This window comes from Anopheles aquasalis, chromosome 3 (assembly GCF_943734665.1).
Source record: "Anopheles aquasalis chromosome 3, idAnoAquaMG_Q_19, whole genome shotgun sequence".
NCBI lineage: Eukaryota > Metazoa > Arthropoda > Insecta > Diptera > Culicidae > Anopheles > Anopheles aquasalis.
The window spans coordinates 32475097-32494095 of NC_064878.1; the positions used below are offsets into that span (position 1 = coordinate 32475097).

At 45.2% G+C, this 18999-nt stretch overlaps 3 protein-coding genes across 8 annotated transcripts in view; 1 reads left to right on the top strand and 2 right to left on the bottom strand.

Annotated features, from left to right (window-relative positions):
• Positions 1-4485: 4485 nt before the first annotated feature.
• On the bottom strand, positions 4486-7282 carry LOC126576582 (uncharacterized). The gene is made up of 5 exons (XM_050237890.1): positions 7024-7282; positions 6750-6946; positions 6458-6691; positions 4811-6387; positions 4486-4737 (listed from the first exon to the last, which is right to left on the bottom strand). The coding sequence occupies exons 1-5, from the start codon at positions 7280-7282 to the stop codon at positions 4644-4646; spliced, it is 2361 nt and encodes a 786-aa protein (XP_050093847.1). The 3' UTR covers positions 4486-4643.
• Positions 7283-14434: 7152 nt separating this feature from the next.
• LOC126576965 (putative inorganic phosphate cotransporter) lies at positions 14435-18737 on the top strand. Of its 5 annotated transcripts, none has more exons than XM_050238297.1 (5): positions 14435-14576; positions 16737-16871; positions 16946-18055; positions 18125-18366; positions 18445-18737. In XM_050238297.1, exons 2-5 carry the CDS (start codon positions 16844-16846, stop codon positions 18619-18621), a joined length of 1557 nt encoding a protein of 518 aa, XP_050094254.1. In that variant the 5' UTR covers positions 14435-14576; positions 16737-16843; the 3' UTR covers positions 18622-18737. The 5 variants fall into 5 exon arrangements, with proteins under 5 accessions (XP_050094254.1, XP_050094255.1, XP_050094256.1 ...); XM_050238298.1 differs by having other exon boundaries at positions 14460-14589; positions 16786-16871; XM_050238299.1 differs by having other exon boundaries at positions 14469-14536.
• Positions 18634-18999, bottom strand: part of LOC126576968 (arginyl-tRNA--protein transferase 1) — a 2808-nt gene continuing 2442 nt past the window's right edge. For both annotated transcript variants that reach the window (XM_050238303.1, XM_050238302.1), the window contains exon 6: positions 18634-18961. In XM_050238303.1, the coding sequence (XP_050094260.1) occupies positions 18875-18961 (87 nt within the window). In that variant the 3' untranslated portion in view covers positions 18634-18874. The remainder of the gene's footprint in view (positions 18962-18999) is intronic.

Below are 18999 nucleotides of genomic sequence, written 5' to 3' on the forward strand. Positions count from 1 at the left end.
AGATAAATAAAAAAAAAACTACTTCACTCGATATTGCCTCGATATATGCCAAAAGTCGAGCTATACGTGCCACGACCGATGAGAAGCACCATGTGCATGCGGCTTGGGCACACAAAAAATGGTGCAAAGGAGAGCAGGCGTGCGCTGGATGCAGCAAACCAATGCACTTGAACGTATGCGAGAATACGAAATGTGCTTCATGTGGTGAGAACCACCACACACTGGACAAGAACTGCCCAGTGTATCTTGGCGAATATGAGATTGAGCGCATACGAACAGAAAAGAGGATCCCGTACAGGAACGCAAGACGGATGAGAAGGGAGACATGCCCTACCATTCCGATTCATGCAACTAACCGGATTCTCAGTGAAAAGGACGCAGGTGAGCATCGGGTACCTGGCGTAACAAGGTGAAAGGACGTTCTTCGTGCCTTCGTTATTTCGTTTCGTGCATTAACATTTGGTGACCCCGACGTAATACGTTCAAGTAAGGGAAAAGGTGCGCTATCTTGCGCAAGACTGCGTATGTAAGTGTCAGCGTAAGAGCTACCGTGCGCGAAAAGGATCGTTACTTCTGTGCAAACGCCGGACGACGAGGACGAAAGAGCCGACGATTTTGAAAACGATGGTGTACGATCCCTCTCTCCCGCGCTTTGGGAACAGCGTGCGTTCGCGCAAGGCAAGTGAAGGTCACGCAGGTAAAATTATTGACACCTGCGCCAATAGAACTAGAAATGAATTACTTATCAAATTAAACAACAATGAACTGATACCGACTAAGATGAAAATAAAGAAAGTCTAACCCAAGCCACCGAGTCGAGTTGAAATATTTTGATTTCGAACAGTACACTATTAGAGGCGAAAGAACCTTTTCGGTTTAAAACCTCTATAATTGAATAAAAAAAAATAAAAAAAAAGTACACTATTATCCTGACTAAAATAGCAGCGGTACTGTACTCTAGGCCTCTGGTACCAAGTTCGGATGATCCATCGGATCCATTTCTAAATTGGTTGGGAATGCCTTAAAGAGAAAGATGACTTGCAGAAAATGTAATCGGAACAGACGTGTAGGATTGCAACCGAGATCAGAAAGGAAATTCGCGCGTGTTTGTTAGCAAGACAAAACTGAAAAAAGAGATAACAATTCACAACGTAGACAACATACCTAAACCGAAGTATCTATACACACCGCCTTTTAGTCTAGCTGTAGCATTAGTCACATCCTTCAAAGGCCTTCCACCTAGGAACCCATAAAGCGATCCTCAACAAGGTACCTAATTTCCCCCACAACAACATAGCCAAACCAAACATTTTGTTATCCTCCCAATCCAATGGTTGCCAATGATTGAATACGTCTCTACGAAGTTATTGATCGAGACATCGAGCTATTGATAAGAAGTTTTCCATGGAAGGATGGTTGGTCATGAAAGACAGTAGAGACATCGACCGTCATAGGATAAGCGGTTTAAAATTATGACGGTCGACATCCGACGCCCGCGGCGCGGTGACACAAAAGGAACCAGAGCACATCGCTGCCAGGGTGCACTCGTAAAAAGCATCAGTATGTGAAGAGGTATTGAACAGATGCTCACCAGTCAAGGAAGCTGCGGTTTGAGCCATACAAGAACCGGAGTAAGGCACTAGTTCAAGCCTCGTCCAACCGGTCTCTCTGCATGGCAGCTTCGTCAAGGTCTTCCTTACGACCACCCGCTAATTATCGTAAACGATCAGGCAACTCGGCCTGTCTGAAAGGAAAAAGGTGGCTTTTCTTATTTTAGGGCTTACGGTTATGCAATGCTGTGGCTTCACGGAATGCTCGCTGTAGGTACTTCGTCCAAAATGTCCAGGCATTCGTTTCGTTGATTTCTGTTGAACGAAAAATAGTATGCTATAAAAACCAAAAGTGAAATATTTCATCCATCACAGTACCTCCAGCAGATGTAGATCGGGTTGTAAATATTTCATGTCCCACCGGCCAACGCTGAAATAAAAGAACAATATTTATTAAAGCGTACTTTACGAACCTTTACAAATGTACAACATACCCCATCGTCACCACGAAGTGGCGTGACAATTTTTACCATTCACGGCCGAAAATTGGTCCCTTTGAAAGCGAGAACCGCCGGATTCGATGATCTGCAAGCACTTTGCGGCTGTTTATGGAACAGGCTGGATAACATAACTGGCACGTTGTTAAAATGGCTAATTTTTTTCTGCATACGCCGGCGACGCCGGCAAATTCCGAGAAACTGACCTGCATGCCCAATCGAACTGTCTCCAGCAATATTTTTCACTAAACCATACACATTTTCTCGAATTTCACAGAAGCACCGGCACAAAAATCCACACCACAAAAAAACATTCCGCGAACTATGAACCGGATGTTTTACCGGGTAGCGAACGCACACATCACAAACTGATTCAACACGCCATTTTGTAACTGCGCCGTTTATTGCGAACTAATTAGGCACAGACATTATTCTCCCGAAAAAAGTCAAAGGCCACTAGGATCACTCTCGTCCATTTTGTCTTTTACTTGTCCCAACAGGTTTTCATCGAATACACACACTAACACACTCGCACACAGAACCACGTGCTCGTGACATGAGAAAACACAGCATTCTAGTTCTCGGAAATATAATCCGAGAAAAGTGAGGTGCTGTGATTAGCGAAATCTTTAACGATTAAAGAAATCACTGCACCTCCCTGCACTGCATTACACTACAATTTTTGCGGAAAGGCACACATCACCGTTTGTTCTTCGCAGGTAAAACACTTCACAACCAGCCACCTTGACGATCACTTCAGGATTGCGAGCACGCCGAGCGAAAAGAATGGCGTCGTAGGTCCTCTTCTTCACAGTAAGAAATTTTCTTCAGCAAAATGTCTTTCAAGCAAGCATGAGAGAGAGAAACTAACCAACGAGAGAGAGAAACCAACCAACGAGAGAGAGAGAGAAACCGCCAAGGAAACGCGTACTGGCAAAATTGGCGCTATTTTTAATGCCGCGGTCTTAACAATTAAAACATGCATTTTCTTTGCGAACTAAACTTATTTCACAAAACTGTAACATATTTGCAGCATAATTTGCTTCCGATTTATGAACTCTTACGTTTTATTTCTTAAATTTGACCGATGCTGGGAGCGAGCATCGAGACGAGGATTCCCAAAAGCCCACGACAGAAGGCCTTTTCGCTGGAATCGGCGATCGCAAATCTACCCGTGATGCAGATTGACCTTGGAATCTTGTGCAGAGCGAATGTTCGTTGCGTTGAACAAATAACGACAAAGGACTTTGACCAGACAACTTGCTTATGCGTGTTTTATCTAGAATTACAGGACAATGCCACTAAAGCGAATGAACTGTTGGATGAGACAATTTGGTTCAGATAAAACTGCAAAATGATCCCATTTTGCGTCCGAATGATGATGCAAGTTAATAAATTAAATTCGTGAAGGTAGGAGGTTCTTCATGTTGTGTTATGATGTTCCGTTTCGATGTTCGTTGCCAGTACTATCTCCTTCTGATACTAGATTCTATTGTTTAATATTCCATGCTGCGATTCCAGATTCTACACCACTTCATACCATCCCCGCAGAAATTTCCCATACAAAATCGGGCATTTTTGTATGGGATTTGCTATTGCGAACTTAAAATTAGTTGGTCGATTCGCCGATCGATGGATTCAGCCTTGTTGATCGATAGGAATGACGCTTTGGCCATTATTATCGCTGCCGGTCATCTTTGGCGTTCTGGTTCTTTTGCACCGTACAAACCACCTGAAAGAAATCACTGTTTTTTGGTGGATTGGCAAACGAGGTGCTGGTCGTAACACAGCATGTATGGTAGTGATGTTTGAGAGCAAATGTAACGGAAAACTGGATAACTTTACGTCTCGGCACCACACATCGTATGTTGATGAATCTATGTTACCGCTCGTAAAATATCGTCTCTGGATCGTTCAAGCAGCTACCGAATCTATATTCTGTGTTTTGCTAACAGATTAGTGCTAGGGGGGTCGAGGAAGAGGAGTCCCGGGAAAAGGACATCAGATCATCTAGGAAAATAGATAGGTGGCAAGTTCGGTAAAGATCGCGGCCGAGTAGCTTTTGTGTGATGCGCGAACTTGCAAACATGCATACAAGGGGCACTTTTTTACTAATTTATAGACAAGATAGATTGCGATGTTTTTATTTTTGTCTAGTATCAAAATTAACTGCCAAATGCATCACGAGCACGTACCAAGACACATACTTCATGATTGTTACGTGATTGTAACGCATAATCAACCTGTGCTCAGCGTCGCAGCGTTTAATGAACTAAAGAAAAATTACAAAAAGCTCTACAACAGTCCTATCGCACTGCACTGCCGTTTAACCACAAAACAAGCACGTGAGTGAAGGGAGTTTGATTAAATAGCAAACATTTTATTTAACTTCAATCTTAACATCTAGGACTCTCCAACACTTGTCCTCGTTGCCCACGGCTGCTCCTGCTGCTGCTGCTGCTACACCCTTAGAGACCGATCGACACAATCACTGGATTGTTTTAGTGACAAGCAAGCTTCTCTCCATTAGTCCGAGCCCATCGCCTTTGATCTGGCGAACGGATGGGATGGCTCATCTTGATACTATGAGCATCCATCACTTGTAAGCGCGCTCGGGAACACACTTCTGGCCGGCTGCATCAAAGATGTACCCGTGTGCGCAGTGGAATTTGTTCTCATCACACATTGGCCTAGATGGAAACAGATGGATAGATGGAGAACCGTTACGAAACATTTCTATTTCCTTGGCCGAACTGTACTTACAAGCCACGTTTACAGAGATAGTATGACCTACGGTCATATGGATCCTGTAGTATACCGTCATGAGGGCAGATCTTCTCTACGAACGCTCCAGGCGATGGAACCGGTTGATTACCAACGGAAACGGCATGAAATTGAACGCCAATACCTGGATTTGCCTGCTGCGGTGTTGGAAGGTTTTCCGAATATAGCTTGACCATAGGACATGGCAGTGGTGCTGGTGGTGGTGGTGGTGGTGGAGGTGGTAGTGGAGTAGAGGCACATGGTGGAGCTGATCCATGTGCTGTTGCGACAAACTGAACGGGGGAATTAAAGCCAAGACCAGTCAAGCAAGAAGATGGTGGCTTATGGTTTATGGCGGAGCTGACCGCGTAGAAGTGGACCGGTGGTGGAGGTGGTGCCATCGTAGTCGTAGTGGGCTTTGGTGTCGTTGGATTCTGAGCCACAGCAAAGAACCGTACACCGGCAGGATGCTGTACACAAGGCTTCGGTGGTGGAACCACCGGTGAACAATGATGGCAAGGTGGAATTGGCAAATCAGAATCACACTTGCTACAAGTCTCACCATAACTGAGATGTGGAATGTTATGCCGACAATGGTGACATGGCGAAGGCAAGGGCGAACCACACCTCTTACAGGCCGCACCATAGCTTCGCTGGTTGCTACCAGCGCTGCTCTGTTCCGAAAACAGTTGAAGCGAGCTACTACGATCCGGTTCCGAAAACAGTTGCACGGAGTTCTGCGCCACCGGACCCTGGTTTTCATTGTCGACAACAGCAACGGCACTTTGTCTGTCGTTGCCTGACAGTACATCAGCAAAGGATGGACTGTTACCCGTCGAGGTCGCCTGCGCCGTAGATGGTATCACGAATTCTTCCTGTTCATCAAAATCGTCATCCCAATCAAAGGCTTGTTTGAGAAACAAGTCATCATCAGTCATCGGCGAATCGGACACTAGTGCAAGGTTCTCGAATCTTGAGTTGATCGTTTGTGTACGCCTTGGTGCAGTTGGTGGGGCACTTGGCACTTGCACCATTTCTCCACGTGAGCCTTCGCCTTCCGCGAACCGAAGGAACGAATCCAGTTCACTGGCCCGTGCGATTGAGTAGCCAATGGATGGTGCTTCATAGGGATAGATCGGTGGTTCACTGATTACCGCCGGTGGTTGGTAATCGGATTGTAGGGCCCCTATGACCATCGCCGTCATAGGATACTGACCATCTCCGCAAATGTTGATCGGGTCATCTTCATCGTAGTAGAACACGGCCAATCCCCCGAGGCGCTGCTGCACCACAAAGCCCACCTTCTCCTTGATAGACTTTTCGTTCTCGTAAGAGTACCACGATAAATCGCGGAACGCATACGGACTCTTGGCATTACTGTCCCATATTTCCAACGATCCACTGTACAGCTTGCGGCAGATCTTGTAGTACGGCCGTATCTTCAACTGCAGCGCTGGTGTACCAATGCGGTACTCGTTCGGAATGTACAGTTTGTACGTCAAGGTCATGGTCTGTATTACGATCACTATCTTGCTCGAGCTCAGACCGGCCGTTTTCCAGCGATCCACATGGTAGTCCTATGCAACGAAATGGCATACGTTCAGAATGCTGCTTTCGGGTTTTTGCATCACCTCCAGCACTACTTACAATACTATTTGATGAGCCCGGACTGCACGAGTACAGCGGAGCAATAAAGGACGTTTTGCGCAACTTCCGATACTCGGTGGTAGAGAGAATCACAAAGTCGCAATACTTCTCTAGCTTTTCTACAGGATAGTTAACTTCGATCACCGAGGGGCGGCTTGGAACGGTCACTGTCAGGATCAACCCATTGCGATCGCAGGCCAGCCGCAGATCTCTCAGCAAGTTAACATAGTGGTGCTGGAAACCGTTTTATGTAGAGCAATGCTTTTACCACTCATAAGCAGATAGTACTTACCCGCTCCTGTGGTGATGGATACAACCAAGAAAGGTCGATTCCATGAAATCCATGTGATAACACAAACTCCACCAAATTATCGCAAAACGCTGGACGCCGTGTCTCATCGCTAGCCAGGTAAGCGAACAGCTCGGATGGCACTACCGAGCCTCCCAGCGAGATGATTATCTTCAATCCAGGCTGCTTCTTACAAACACCTAGCACGGAACCAATCAGACGTACGAAGTTAGCAACAACCGGCATTAGCACAGCGGCTGGCGAAACTAAAACTCACAGTTTTCTTTAAAGATCTCGAGCGGAACTCCGTCAGGGCTGATCATGATGTCGGTCAGTAATAGGTAACCGCTCGTGATGTGATCGAACTTGGCGATGCAAAAGTTAGAACTTTTCACTGTCAGGAACAAGGCGGTCGACTTGGACTTGGCGGCATTTGCCCCACGTTGGGCACCACTCGATGGATGGCAGAGGGACAGCAGAACGAAAAAAACGATCAATCTAAGCCCCGGATAACCCCGGCTTTCGGAACCACCCATCGTGACAAAGCTTTGATGCACCGATACTGTATCGTGCTCTCCGCTCGCCTGGTCCAACTATAACCGACTTGGCGGGGAACTGTACGCTGTCAAACTAAAATGTCCACCCAGGGCTCCACGCCCTTTTATAAACCGTGACGCTTCTCCGACAACTGCCACTGGCCCATCAGTGCCTTGAGTGTTGTGCCTTGCGTGTCGGCCGCTCTGCTATCACCACGACCTTTCTTCTTTTTTTACAGTTTCATTTCAACAACACTCCAGCGATACGCAGCGTACCAGGCGGGTGCACGCGGTGCGGTATGTTTACGTTAAACAGCAGATCCTAGGCTACGAACGTTACTCTTTTCTCATTTAGTAGCAGCACCATTTAGTCCGCTACCCCGAAAAACCGGAACGTGGAACGTGTATTTCGCGCTGTTTTCCAGCATTCCTCGTTTCAGTTCTCTATCAGCGTGCAAGGTTCAGTGTAATTTCACGTCTCACGTTTCGACGCTGCTCCGCTGAACGCAGTGCCAACGTTCCTGGCTGGCCAAGGGTATGGCAAAACGCACTCTATCACTACTTACCTTCAGCTGTGCAGCCGGAACTTGCCCGATCTGCAAATGAAACATTCCATCTGATACGATCAAACTTACTGGCTATTGATCAGCAACAGAGTGCGTCCTACCGCTCGTGCATCCGAAGCTGGGGCGTGCAATTCCACTTACTTCCCATATGGCGGTTAGCGTTTATTTTCTTGCCAACTCTGCACAACTGCGTTGAAAAAAACCACAACAGTTATATGATGAAAAATGAAGATTAAAAAACTACCCATCGGTCTGTTTTTTTTTACTGACTTTTTTTTAGTTTTTCATGGTTTGCGGTTGTCTCGGATGCCACATTCCAACGAACAACAAGGCAGGTGTGTTTTTGTTTTAAAAAATGATGTAAGTTGACACGCGCAATTAACGTACTAGCTGCTGCTAACACGGGCATAGCACTACTTATGTCATAATCTTGTAGTACAGCCGATATGTTGTTGCTTCTAAGTTTCTAATGCTTTCCAGGATGATCGAAAGTTTGTGTTGTTATACAGGGTGCGCCATCAGGATGTATCCTATCTTAAAGATGAATAACTCTGTCTTTTTTTAGCCGATTTTGACAAATAAGACAGTTTCTAAAATGTCAGTCTGTGCCATTTTAGAAATGCATCACTTTACGTTAAAAAAGCGGACTGAAATTGTCACACTTAAAATTGAAAATAATCGGTCAATAGTGAAAGCTGCGGTCGAACAATGGATTGTGAATCCTCGTTCGCCGCATATGACGGCGATGGCTTTTTTGTGGTCCTATTTGAAAAATAAGGTTTATGCTAACAAAACGAAGACTATGAAACAACTTACAACAAATATTGGAGCTAAAAATGCCAAAATAACTCCCTAAATGTTGTCAAACCAATGTAAAATGCCCGAAAAAGAGCCTCTTCTTTGTATGTCGAATGAAGGCGGTCATTTGATCGATATCATATTTTGAGTATGGTACAATAAATGGCATAGACTAACCTCAATAAAACTGATTTATTTTATAAAATCGTCTGAAAAATGACAGAGACATTCAACTTTTAAATAGGATACATCCTGATGGCGCACCATGTAGAAATGTAGCAGTTTTGAAAGCTAACCAGAAGGGTGTACAAAATATGAAAACAAGCAATTAAGGGCGTAAATGTGATACTATTTTGTTATACGAGACGGTAGGACGATTAGACCTTATGGAAAATAAAGTTAATTAATGTTATGTTAAAAAAAAATCCAGATGTTAGAACCCATTCTCCAAATCAAATTGAGACTATAGAGTCTTTGGTCTATTGTAACCTGAATTACCCGCATAAAACCGTTCTTATTTGTCAACCTAGTAAATTAACGTGTTCTTATCAGCACGCATCAGCATGAGACAATGCTGGGTTGCGCCAATACGATCCGGTTGTTCCGGATCCGCCAATACGAGTCGGTACTCAACAGCATGGTGATTGTTCATGATCTGCAATGGATCTTTGCCAACTGCTCGAGATGGACGGCTTTTGGCGAAATCGCGAACAAGATCAAACACACGCAGCTACGTATTTGCAATTCCTTGCAAGATCAGCTGATGATTTCTGAGATACTTAACGGCACAAGATCTAGTACTATTTATCGTGCTATTAATGTTTTAAAATCGTTTGAAGGATCTCCTGAAATCCGCTTGAAGCTAGCGATTGACAAGAAATGAATTGGCCAACATGTGAATTTTGTATTCCTGCAGGGTCAAGAAAACGATCGCAAACATCATAATCGTACGGCCGTTAAGGCTGTCTTTAACTATTTACAATTTTGTGTTATGCAACACTTTTGTTCACAAGAGATCTTCGTTTCGTTTCTTCGTTTGTATATTAGCATTAGAATATTAAGTAGCGATATATATCGCAAGACAAGTGAGACTACATTGCAGTTCCACTCTCACTCTGTTCGTTTGAAACGTTTGACGTGGGTAACTCATTCGAATCCTTTGCAAATCCTTATCGAGGACATTATAAATGAGCCAATGGTCGACCCGCCATCACCCATGACTTACCCAAACGCGTGGGTAAAAGGTGGTGTAGAAGATGTTTCGATGGAAAATTATAAACTGAATGACAATGGTACAGATTGTTGGGTTTTGACTGAAGAAAGACATGAAATGTTCGTATCTTCAAGCATAATCAAGAGGTACAAGGGATGGAGTTAGAATTGTTCGAGGAGATAGAGTTTGACGGCCAAACTCTGCTTCCAAACAATAATCAAGCAATCATCCCAAAACTGTTTTTCTTTAAATTAACACTTACCCAGAAATCGACATTAAAATCATACCCAGTCGATCAAATACAGCCCCTGGGAAGCAAAACACTTGTAAAGCTCCCAGGGGCTAAGAGCGAGGGAAGCAGCGGGGTCGTTTTAAACAAATAAAAATACGGACCCGCTCCGACTGTATGAGAAATAAAAAGTCGATCAAATGCTGTTCAAGTTAGTGGCAGTGGAAATTGATAAAACCTCTTCCACTTTTTGCAATCGTTCTAATCGGAATAACTTTTAGTCTAACTTCTATTCCTCTATTCATTTGGTCGATTTTAGTTTTATCTATCTCACATCTACAGTTCTTATATTTCTTATGAATATTCGTTTTGAATAGTTATAAAAATAATGGTCAGTATGAATAAAATGGATAACATAACCAGCGATAGCACGCAGGAATATCAAACCTGTTTGGAGATGATCCTTTTCTCGTTCTCTGATCCCGAGTATGAAACTAAATAGAAGGAGAAGAAGGATAAAAAAGTAAATGATTATGAGTTAGCAGATGTAGCTTCCATCATGTTTAGCCTAAGAGACTATCCTGCAGCGTAGTGGGAGCCCACTTTGAAGATCAATCTTCTGGTGGCGATAAGGCGTAGTGGATACCGGTCCAAGACTGGTCCTCCGTTCTTTGATTGCAACAGACATCTGAAATTGTAATTTGAAACCGCGGTCAGATTGAAATTGGTCCACGGTTGTCATTTGCACCTCCTGTGGCCAATATTCGGGGAATGAATGGAAAGGGTGGGTGGAGGTCCTTCCTAGCGCCGCCTCAATCATGCGCGTGATGTTCTCGACGAAACCCGCTCCAGTCGTTGGCCGTTGAATTGGAAATTCGCAACCACATAAAACCTCACGACAGTTCTGTACATATCGCGTTCAGTATGTCGCAGCAAGATGTTGTCCTGATCGACTAATCTGGTCCTTTGCCGCTCTAGTACACAATATTCACTGGAGCACGGTTCGAGGCGCAGACGCATGTTTCCAAACGGTGAAGTCGCATAATGACGACGATCGGAGTATGCTGCAGGAGGGGTCCGCGGTTTCAACAGCAGATCAGCAGATTGACCGATACAGAGCTCGCCAAAACCACACACAGAGCAGATCATTTTAGTTAAGCATTTTGCGTATATTCTGGAGAGCACGCCGGAGATCGCACATGCGCAAGTCGATCGCTCGATCGGTCGGAACGCCCACACACAAAAAAAAAAAGTTTTATGGCTGCAGAAGGGTTCAAACCCTGGATCAGCGGATGGGAATTGGCTGTGCTAACCACTACACTACCGTAGGTGGTGGCGCACGCGAAAAATTTAGCCAAATATGGAGCATGAAATCTCCATTTGTCGAATTCCAGATTTTGCCGCCTAGAGGGGGCTAGTGTGCAAAAAAAACTGGTCGAAATTTAGGTCGAGCACTTTTTAAACTGCTCGACGTCAGTCAAACGGCTGATAAAAAAATTAATTGGTGGGGGGGGGGGGGGGGTGCGGTGTTGGTAAAAACCTAATTTTCTCTCAATGCTGTCCGTTTTTTTTATATTCTCTTCAATCCTCACAGACTCGGGACCCTCAGGATGCTTTCTAAGGGTAAAGAACGTCAGAAAAGTGACCGAAATGCAATGATAACACGCAAGACAGGAGGAGGCAAGACGCAAGGAGGTGTAAATGGAATAAAAAGGTGCGACGACTTATCACAAGCGTGTTAACATCCTTCTTCCTTGCTAGGCGACAACCGTCGCATACTCGACAGCAAGAGCATCCACCGTGAGCGCGCCTCCACTACGGCACGGAGCGATGCTACATTCGTATCCTTATAACTCGATGAACGGTAGTGTGGGGGTTTCGGTATTTCTTTTGCCTAAAATCAAACCCTTTCAAGAGCATTTTGGGAGAGTTTCACAGCATTCAAAGCAGATTTGTTTTTTAAACTCAAATGGCATGGCGCTTACTGCGTAAACGTACTTTAAAACCTCTCTCAGCTCAGCTCAGCTCAGGATCCTCCGGATTTAATCTAACAAGTGGGTAGGAGAGAAATGTCTCCCTGTAATCCTTCGCTAAAGTGGCGTTGCCGAGTCGTGAAATAATTGCACATCGGTACGCCTCCGTTTCGATGCGTAAACTCTGACCCACCATAGAAGGATTCACATTTCGGATCCGCGGCTACAACAGAGGCTTACAACCGTGGTGCAGCGAAGGCATTTTGTAGAGTTAGATCGCCAACAGGGAAACGATGCGTCGGCACTACCGTGACAGGACTGGACAGCAAATTTGAGTAATAATAGCACAGGCATTTGATTGTGAAGTTTCGGCGCTAATCACACTGCCAAAGTGTCTGGAGAATGGTGTTTTCCCAGACCGCTGGAAACGGCAGAAGCTTATTGCACTGTTTCCGACACCTAACAGAATCCCCTATTACTTACAGAATCAAAAATTACCTAGAGTAAGCCTTTCGATGGCCAGAATCGCTATAATCTGTGCGGTATGCTGAGTAGCTTCTTTGAAACACAGGATCGATACAAGACCACAGCTGACCTGATATTCAAGAGTATTTAGACAGGTGTTTGAACTACTGAGAACCTCGCTACTAGTAATATCGAAAGAGAAATACAGCAGCAGGTTGATAGCGGGGAACCCAGTTATTAATTTCATGAATGAGAGTCCCGCACTGTTCCCAGAGGCTGAGAGCGAGGAATCCGAAGTCGGAATATTATTATGTTAACACTCTTCGAACAGCCGTCCGTATTGATTGAAAAAAAGTCCCAAACCGTTCGTGAGAGTATCACTCAGGCTCGTACTTCGTGCCACCTTGTTTGAAAAACGGAAAAAGGATGAAGAACATGATGAATGGTCAATATTTTACAGTAATTTTGGGCAAAATTTGATTTGAAAATTTGATTCGCATATGCCACATTCATTCGATAACTAATTCTACTGCTCCTCCAAATTCAACATCTTCATTTGCCACATCATTCAAATTGGACATCTTTTTATGCTTCCAATTAACATGCTGACTCCAGAGAGAAGCATAAACCGCTCTTAATTTCTCTTCGAAATGTCCTGGAATTTCTTGAGAAAATTTGCTCAGAGAGCACTTCAACTTCAACCGTACCGATGTCCATGAAGCAGTCGGATCTTGTATCCTTGGCAACAATTAGGCTCTGCCAAAACGAGAGGAGCCACAGCAAAGACAGGAATGATACCAGCGATCTGAAGTTATTATCAGCGCGCCATTCAAGGAAATAATCGATCTAAAATCTAAAGAGAAGTCTAAAGAGCAAGCAGAAAAACAGTGAAACAGATCAAGTAAACGTAAAAAAATAGTTCAATGAATCACAAAGAACTAAGGAAAGAGCAAAGATTGAAAAACACTGAAACTGCACACATGAATTCGTGAATAACTGCTGCATTTTTAAGGATCGCATTTTTGCCCCACTGGTGGCTTTTCAATGCAATCAATGCTTTTTTTGTTCAATTGTAACTTAATTCGTTTTTTTAATAAAAATCAAAATCCACTAAGTTCGCACTTTTGCCCCACCTTACTCTACGCTCGGCGTTTGAGTTTTGGTTGATTAACGCTCTTTTCCCCCGGCACGTCGTCAAAACTCCATCATTTTTGCATTATTTTAGGTCATTTTTACGCGTTGAATGAGTGAATTTTCTTTTGCTGTCTAGCTCCGTTCCCTGGTATTCGTTCGGAAATTGCATCCAACCTAATGTCCTGAAAACTTCATCGTATCAACCACGCGGAAATGAGAAAATCGATAAGTATCCAAGCAATGAATAAAATACAAAGCGCAATCGCAGCACTAAACATGCTTCACCGGTAGCTTTTGACTGCTTGTCCGCTTAAAATATCACCGTATTCTTCAGCATCTCAATACAATCAGCAACGTTCACGAATTTCCGCCATCGGCGCACAGCCCTGGTCACCGGACGTAACGGAAACAGCGACCTAAAGTTGCATCATTGGATCTTATCACAATTTTGTTGGCTTTCTGCGGGCCGATGTATCTTCGAGAGCTTCGAGAGCGAACACACAACGCAACAGCAGCCACCGATGGGTATGAGAAACACGGCACCGGTGGCCCTTAAATGCAACGCACCGTGTCCCCGGACCGGATCGGAGCAACTCCATCGCGGTGGAAAGGGGAGGAGTAGAGTCTCGCGTTTTTGCAATCGTAGCGGGTGAGTGGCGCGGTTATGATGTACTAGCGCTATCAGTGCGAGAACGAGAGCGCGTGTATGGCCGAGTGAAGGAAAGATACACACCAGGACAGTTGGTCGCACCCAGCAGTAGCACGATCAACGCGGATTCACGAAGTTGGTAGCGATCGATCGAACGTACCGAACACGTATTTTTGTCGCTGTTCCGGCCACTGGCACGCACATCCCATCCAGTCCCGTTTGCCGCGGTATTGATTGTTGATCGCTCGTCGCCAGAGTGCTGGTGCGGTGAGGTGTTCGCGTGAGTTTACGGGAATCATTTGAAGACAATGTAAAAGGGGGGGGGGAGTGCTGGGAGCGGAGCTTTGCAGTGCGGGAGTGTGTGAACACGATCTCCGGTGATTTATAAACGATCACCAAACGCCTATAGTGCTGCGGCTAGTGAAGATCATAAATTTGTGTTCATTCGACTAACGTGTCTAACGTGAGGGCTTTTAAAACGATCGCGGCATTCTTTCGTGCGGCTCTAACTGTTTATTCTTCGCTGTTGGTTATCGAAATTGTGCGCAATGAGTGTGTAGTGTTCAAATCACCTACGAACAGAGAGTATTCGTTTCCTGGTGGTACGAGTGCAACTTTCAATACTCCGATCGATTCCGTCGATCGAAAAGTTCAATCATCGGCAGAATCGCACAGATTCAAGACCTTAACCTTTACCCAGTGATACGATACAAATGGAGTGTGTTTGGTTCGGCTGATATTTCCGCCTCGCGTGGTTTGACGACCAAGAGTTCTTGTCCTCAGCTGTTCGTTGCCCCCTTATTTTCTCTGTTCGCGAAAACTAAGACCTTTGCATTGATCAGCGACTCTAGCAGTGCCTCAGGGCAAACGGACCGACCGACCGGCCTGGCCTTGTCGTCTCGAGACTCCACTCTCCACTCTCCATCCAAATGTTGTCCGCATGCGAAACCGAGGATTTTTGTGTCATAAATACCGGTTGCATGTTCCACCTTTTTAAGTCATTTTCGTATGTTATCGCTTCGTGGCTTTCGTAACAGGGACCATGAGACATTCCAGAATGGGTTGCTCGTAAATTTCATCTCTCCCAGTGTGCAGGCCATATTCCAGCTATAATACAGTTATTTAGGGCCATTCAGCTCGGTCTCTTTTCGTACATTCCGGTTCTGGATCCCGCGAGCGCTCGGACAGCAGTTCAATTCGCAGTGGTACGGGTGTCTAATGGGGAATTCCACTGACTGGAACCGGATAGCTTTTTTGTTTCGCAAATACTCACAAACAGCAATCAGGCAAAGGGAAGAGGACTGCATATGCTTTGAGAGCCATCATGTTTGCTTCGTCTTCGTTATTAACTTTTCACTTCGTCACCATTTCGACTAACCAGAAAGGCGCTAATTGTAATGGTAAAGCTTTCCTTCTATACGGCCCTCGTGCCAAGGCGACAATGCGTTAAATGCCACTCGTTTATCCGGTCATTGGTGGTTCTGGCAAGCGATAGCGCGGTAACACCTCGATACCAATCGTCGAGTTTATCGCCTAATGAAGAACAATTTTCACGCCTTTACCAAACAGTGCAATTATTAAAAGGCTAATAGTTATAAGTCTTTCTTTTCATCACCAACATCACAATCACCGGATCTCTTTATAAATTGTTAGTGATACAAACCTTAGTAAACTATTGGGTGTTTGGGTGGAGAGTGAGTTTCGAAAAATTCAACGTACTGGTTCGTCGCTGCGTAATCATTGATGTCTCTCATTTTGCGGCAAAGTTAATTACATACAACTAATTGCTGCTCGCATCTATTCCGCGGCCCCTTCCCATCGTGATAAGGCCTAACAATGGCGTACACAAACCTTCGCGCCGTACTCTTGAAATCAATGGCGCGTCCTTGCTACTTTACCCTCCCCCTACGTAATCCGTCCAGTTGCCTTGGTCGGCGGAACAGAATATTTGGATCGCGTTTTAAACCACGTATCCGCGACCGAAAGCCAAATCGGGACACCGGTCCGTGGGGTCCGTCACATCGATGCCCCTTGAATTCAACTCAAGGTTGTTTCTTTAGTTTTTTTTTAGTAGGATGTTCCTCGTCTGATCGTCTGATAGAAGTCATTTTTTTGTAACTAATCCAATTCAATTCATTTTTTTTTAAATGCATCGTATGTTCTTCGATTGACCTGCTGGATGGTTCAGATGTTTTTTTTCAATTATCTTCAATTCGCCCAGGTCGGAGCAATTCTCGAAAGAAGATTAGTTTTTACTTCTTTGTTTGGCTTATTTGATGATTTCTAGTGGGACTGTTGTGAATTCATTAGCCGCATTCCACCGAGTCTGTCCGAGACAATTCCGAATTATTGACCTTTTTTCTTTGGTTCAGTCGTGATCGGAACCAAAGCTAATGAGGTTCCTTGCGATTTTACTTGCTTCTCCAGGGAACGTGAATCGATGTTACTGACATAGTAAATGGTATTTATCCTACAGAAGTACAATAATAGCTCCTATCTTTGAGTTTGGTTGTTGATGTTATACAACCTGCGCCATGATAATAAATAGTGATATAATTCCGGGTATGTATTTTCAACTCCTATCATTCGATCATCGTGAATCTAGAAAGGTAACATTGTCTTTTGCTTGTTTCCAGGAGCGATCCCAAAGCGGCTGATAGTAACGATCATGATATTCATGGCGTGTACGGCATCGTTCATGTTGCGTGTACACATGTCGATCAATCTGCTCGCAATGGTACAACCGACGGTACGCGGCACTAACCACACCACCATCAACGGCATCGCCACCACCGCGACCACCGTGACCTCGGAACCCTTGGTGACCCTTGATGTGACGAATGGATCGTTGCTACTACCCTTCAATGACACCCAGTACGGCGATGACAATGATGACCAAGTCACGCCACTGGTTCCGGATTTTGGTCCACGCTACGACTGGAGCCAAACTGTACAGAGCCACATACTGGGTGCCTATTTCTACGGTTATCTTTTAACGTCACTCCCGGCCGGCCCACTAGCTGAACGATACGGGCCACAGCGGCTGATCGGGTACTCCTTTTTATTGTCGGCCATCGTTACGGCGCTTTTCCCGCTTTTCGCCATGGTTGACGCGAGTGCTATCATAGCGGGTCGATTCCTGATTGGAGTGCTGAGCGGGTGCGTCTACCCAACGCTACACAACGTCATCTCACGCTGGATTCCACCGAACGAGAAAAGCAAAGCCGTTGCCTGCATTTCTGGCGGTAGTACGTTCGGAACGGTCATAACATGGCCTTTCGCTGGCCTGCTGACCGAGCACCTGGGATGGGTGTACGCCTTTTACGTGCCAGCCCTAATATCGGCCCTCGTAGGGATCGTCTGGTTTTGGCTCGTATCGGACTCGCCGAGTGAACACAAGACCATCACGAAAGAGGAGCGCGACTTCATCGAATCATCTTTCGGTGATACCGTCTCGAAGGTCAAGGCACGACCACCACTCGCGAAAGTGCTGACTTCGTTACCCTTTTTGGCACTGATCCTGGCTCACTACGCCAGCTTCTGGGGCTTGAACTTCTTCGTCACGCAAGCGCCCAAGTTCATAAACGAAGTACTGGGCTTCAAGCTGGCCAACGCCGGATTTCTCTCCAGTTTGCCGTACGTGGCCAGAATGTTTTCCGGCTTTCTCTTCGGATACATTGGCGACCTGTTGCGCCGCAAGCAACTCATGAGTGTGACCAGCCTCCGCAAATCCTTCACCGTATTCTGTAGGTTCACCAGGTGCAGGGCGAAAACACCTGTTCTATCCCGAATGTTTCCTTGGTCTCTACTTTCAGCTCACTTCCTGCCAGGTGCATTCCTGATCGCACTACCGTTTATTGCACGGGATCCCATCGTCACAGTGTCGTGTATCGTGGCCTGTCTGGGCTTCAACGGTGCCTCCACGATCACCAATTTGGTCAACGCGCAAGATTTGGCACCCAACTTTGCGGCTACCCTGTATGGATTGATGAACTTTTTGGCCACAACGGCCGGCTTTCTGGCTCCGATGCTGGTCGCATTCTTCACGAAGGAAAAGGTATAGACGAATTCACGATTACACACCTTACATTACAAGGATTACATGCTTGCTGAACGGGTTTCGGTTTCAAAACAGAACACAATGGACGAATGGAAGTACGTGTTTCTCATCACGGCAGGAATCTACATTCTATCCGGTATCATTTTTACGGTGTTTGGATCCGGTAAGGTACAGAAATGGAACGAGATCAAGGAACAACCCGCCGAATCGTCCCCAACGCCAACACCAGCAGTTCAGAGTGTGAGACTGTAGAACCGCACGTCGTTTGGTATCTGTTATTACTTTTTTATTTCAGTCATGAACTCAACTCAGTGTAACAAAGTACGTGTATTAAGAAAGATTAGGCAGAATAAACAGTAAGGATTCGCTACGTTTTCAGCTTCTCCTTTTGCTTTTAGATTAAGCTATTTCGTAGGATTTTTTCAAAATCATCACAAAACAACACTTTCATGTAGTTCCACAAAGCTGCCTTGCCGTAGCTCACTGACAGTAGCCCTTTTGCAAGTTAAGCGACAACCAAAAGCATTCGTTTGGCGCACTGCTTACCCACCAAACGAGCGTAGGTTTCTACTTCCATTATCTGGCCATTTGCCTGTTGGAATGTGTAGGAAAATGAGAATCAAATGGCAC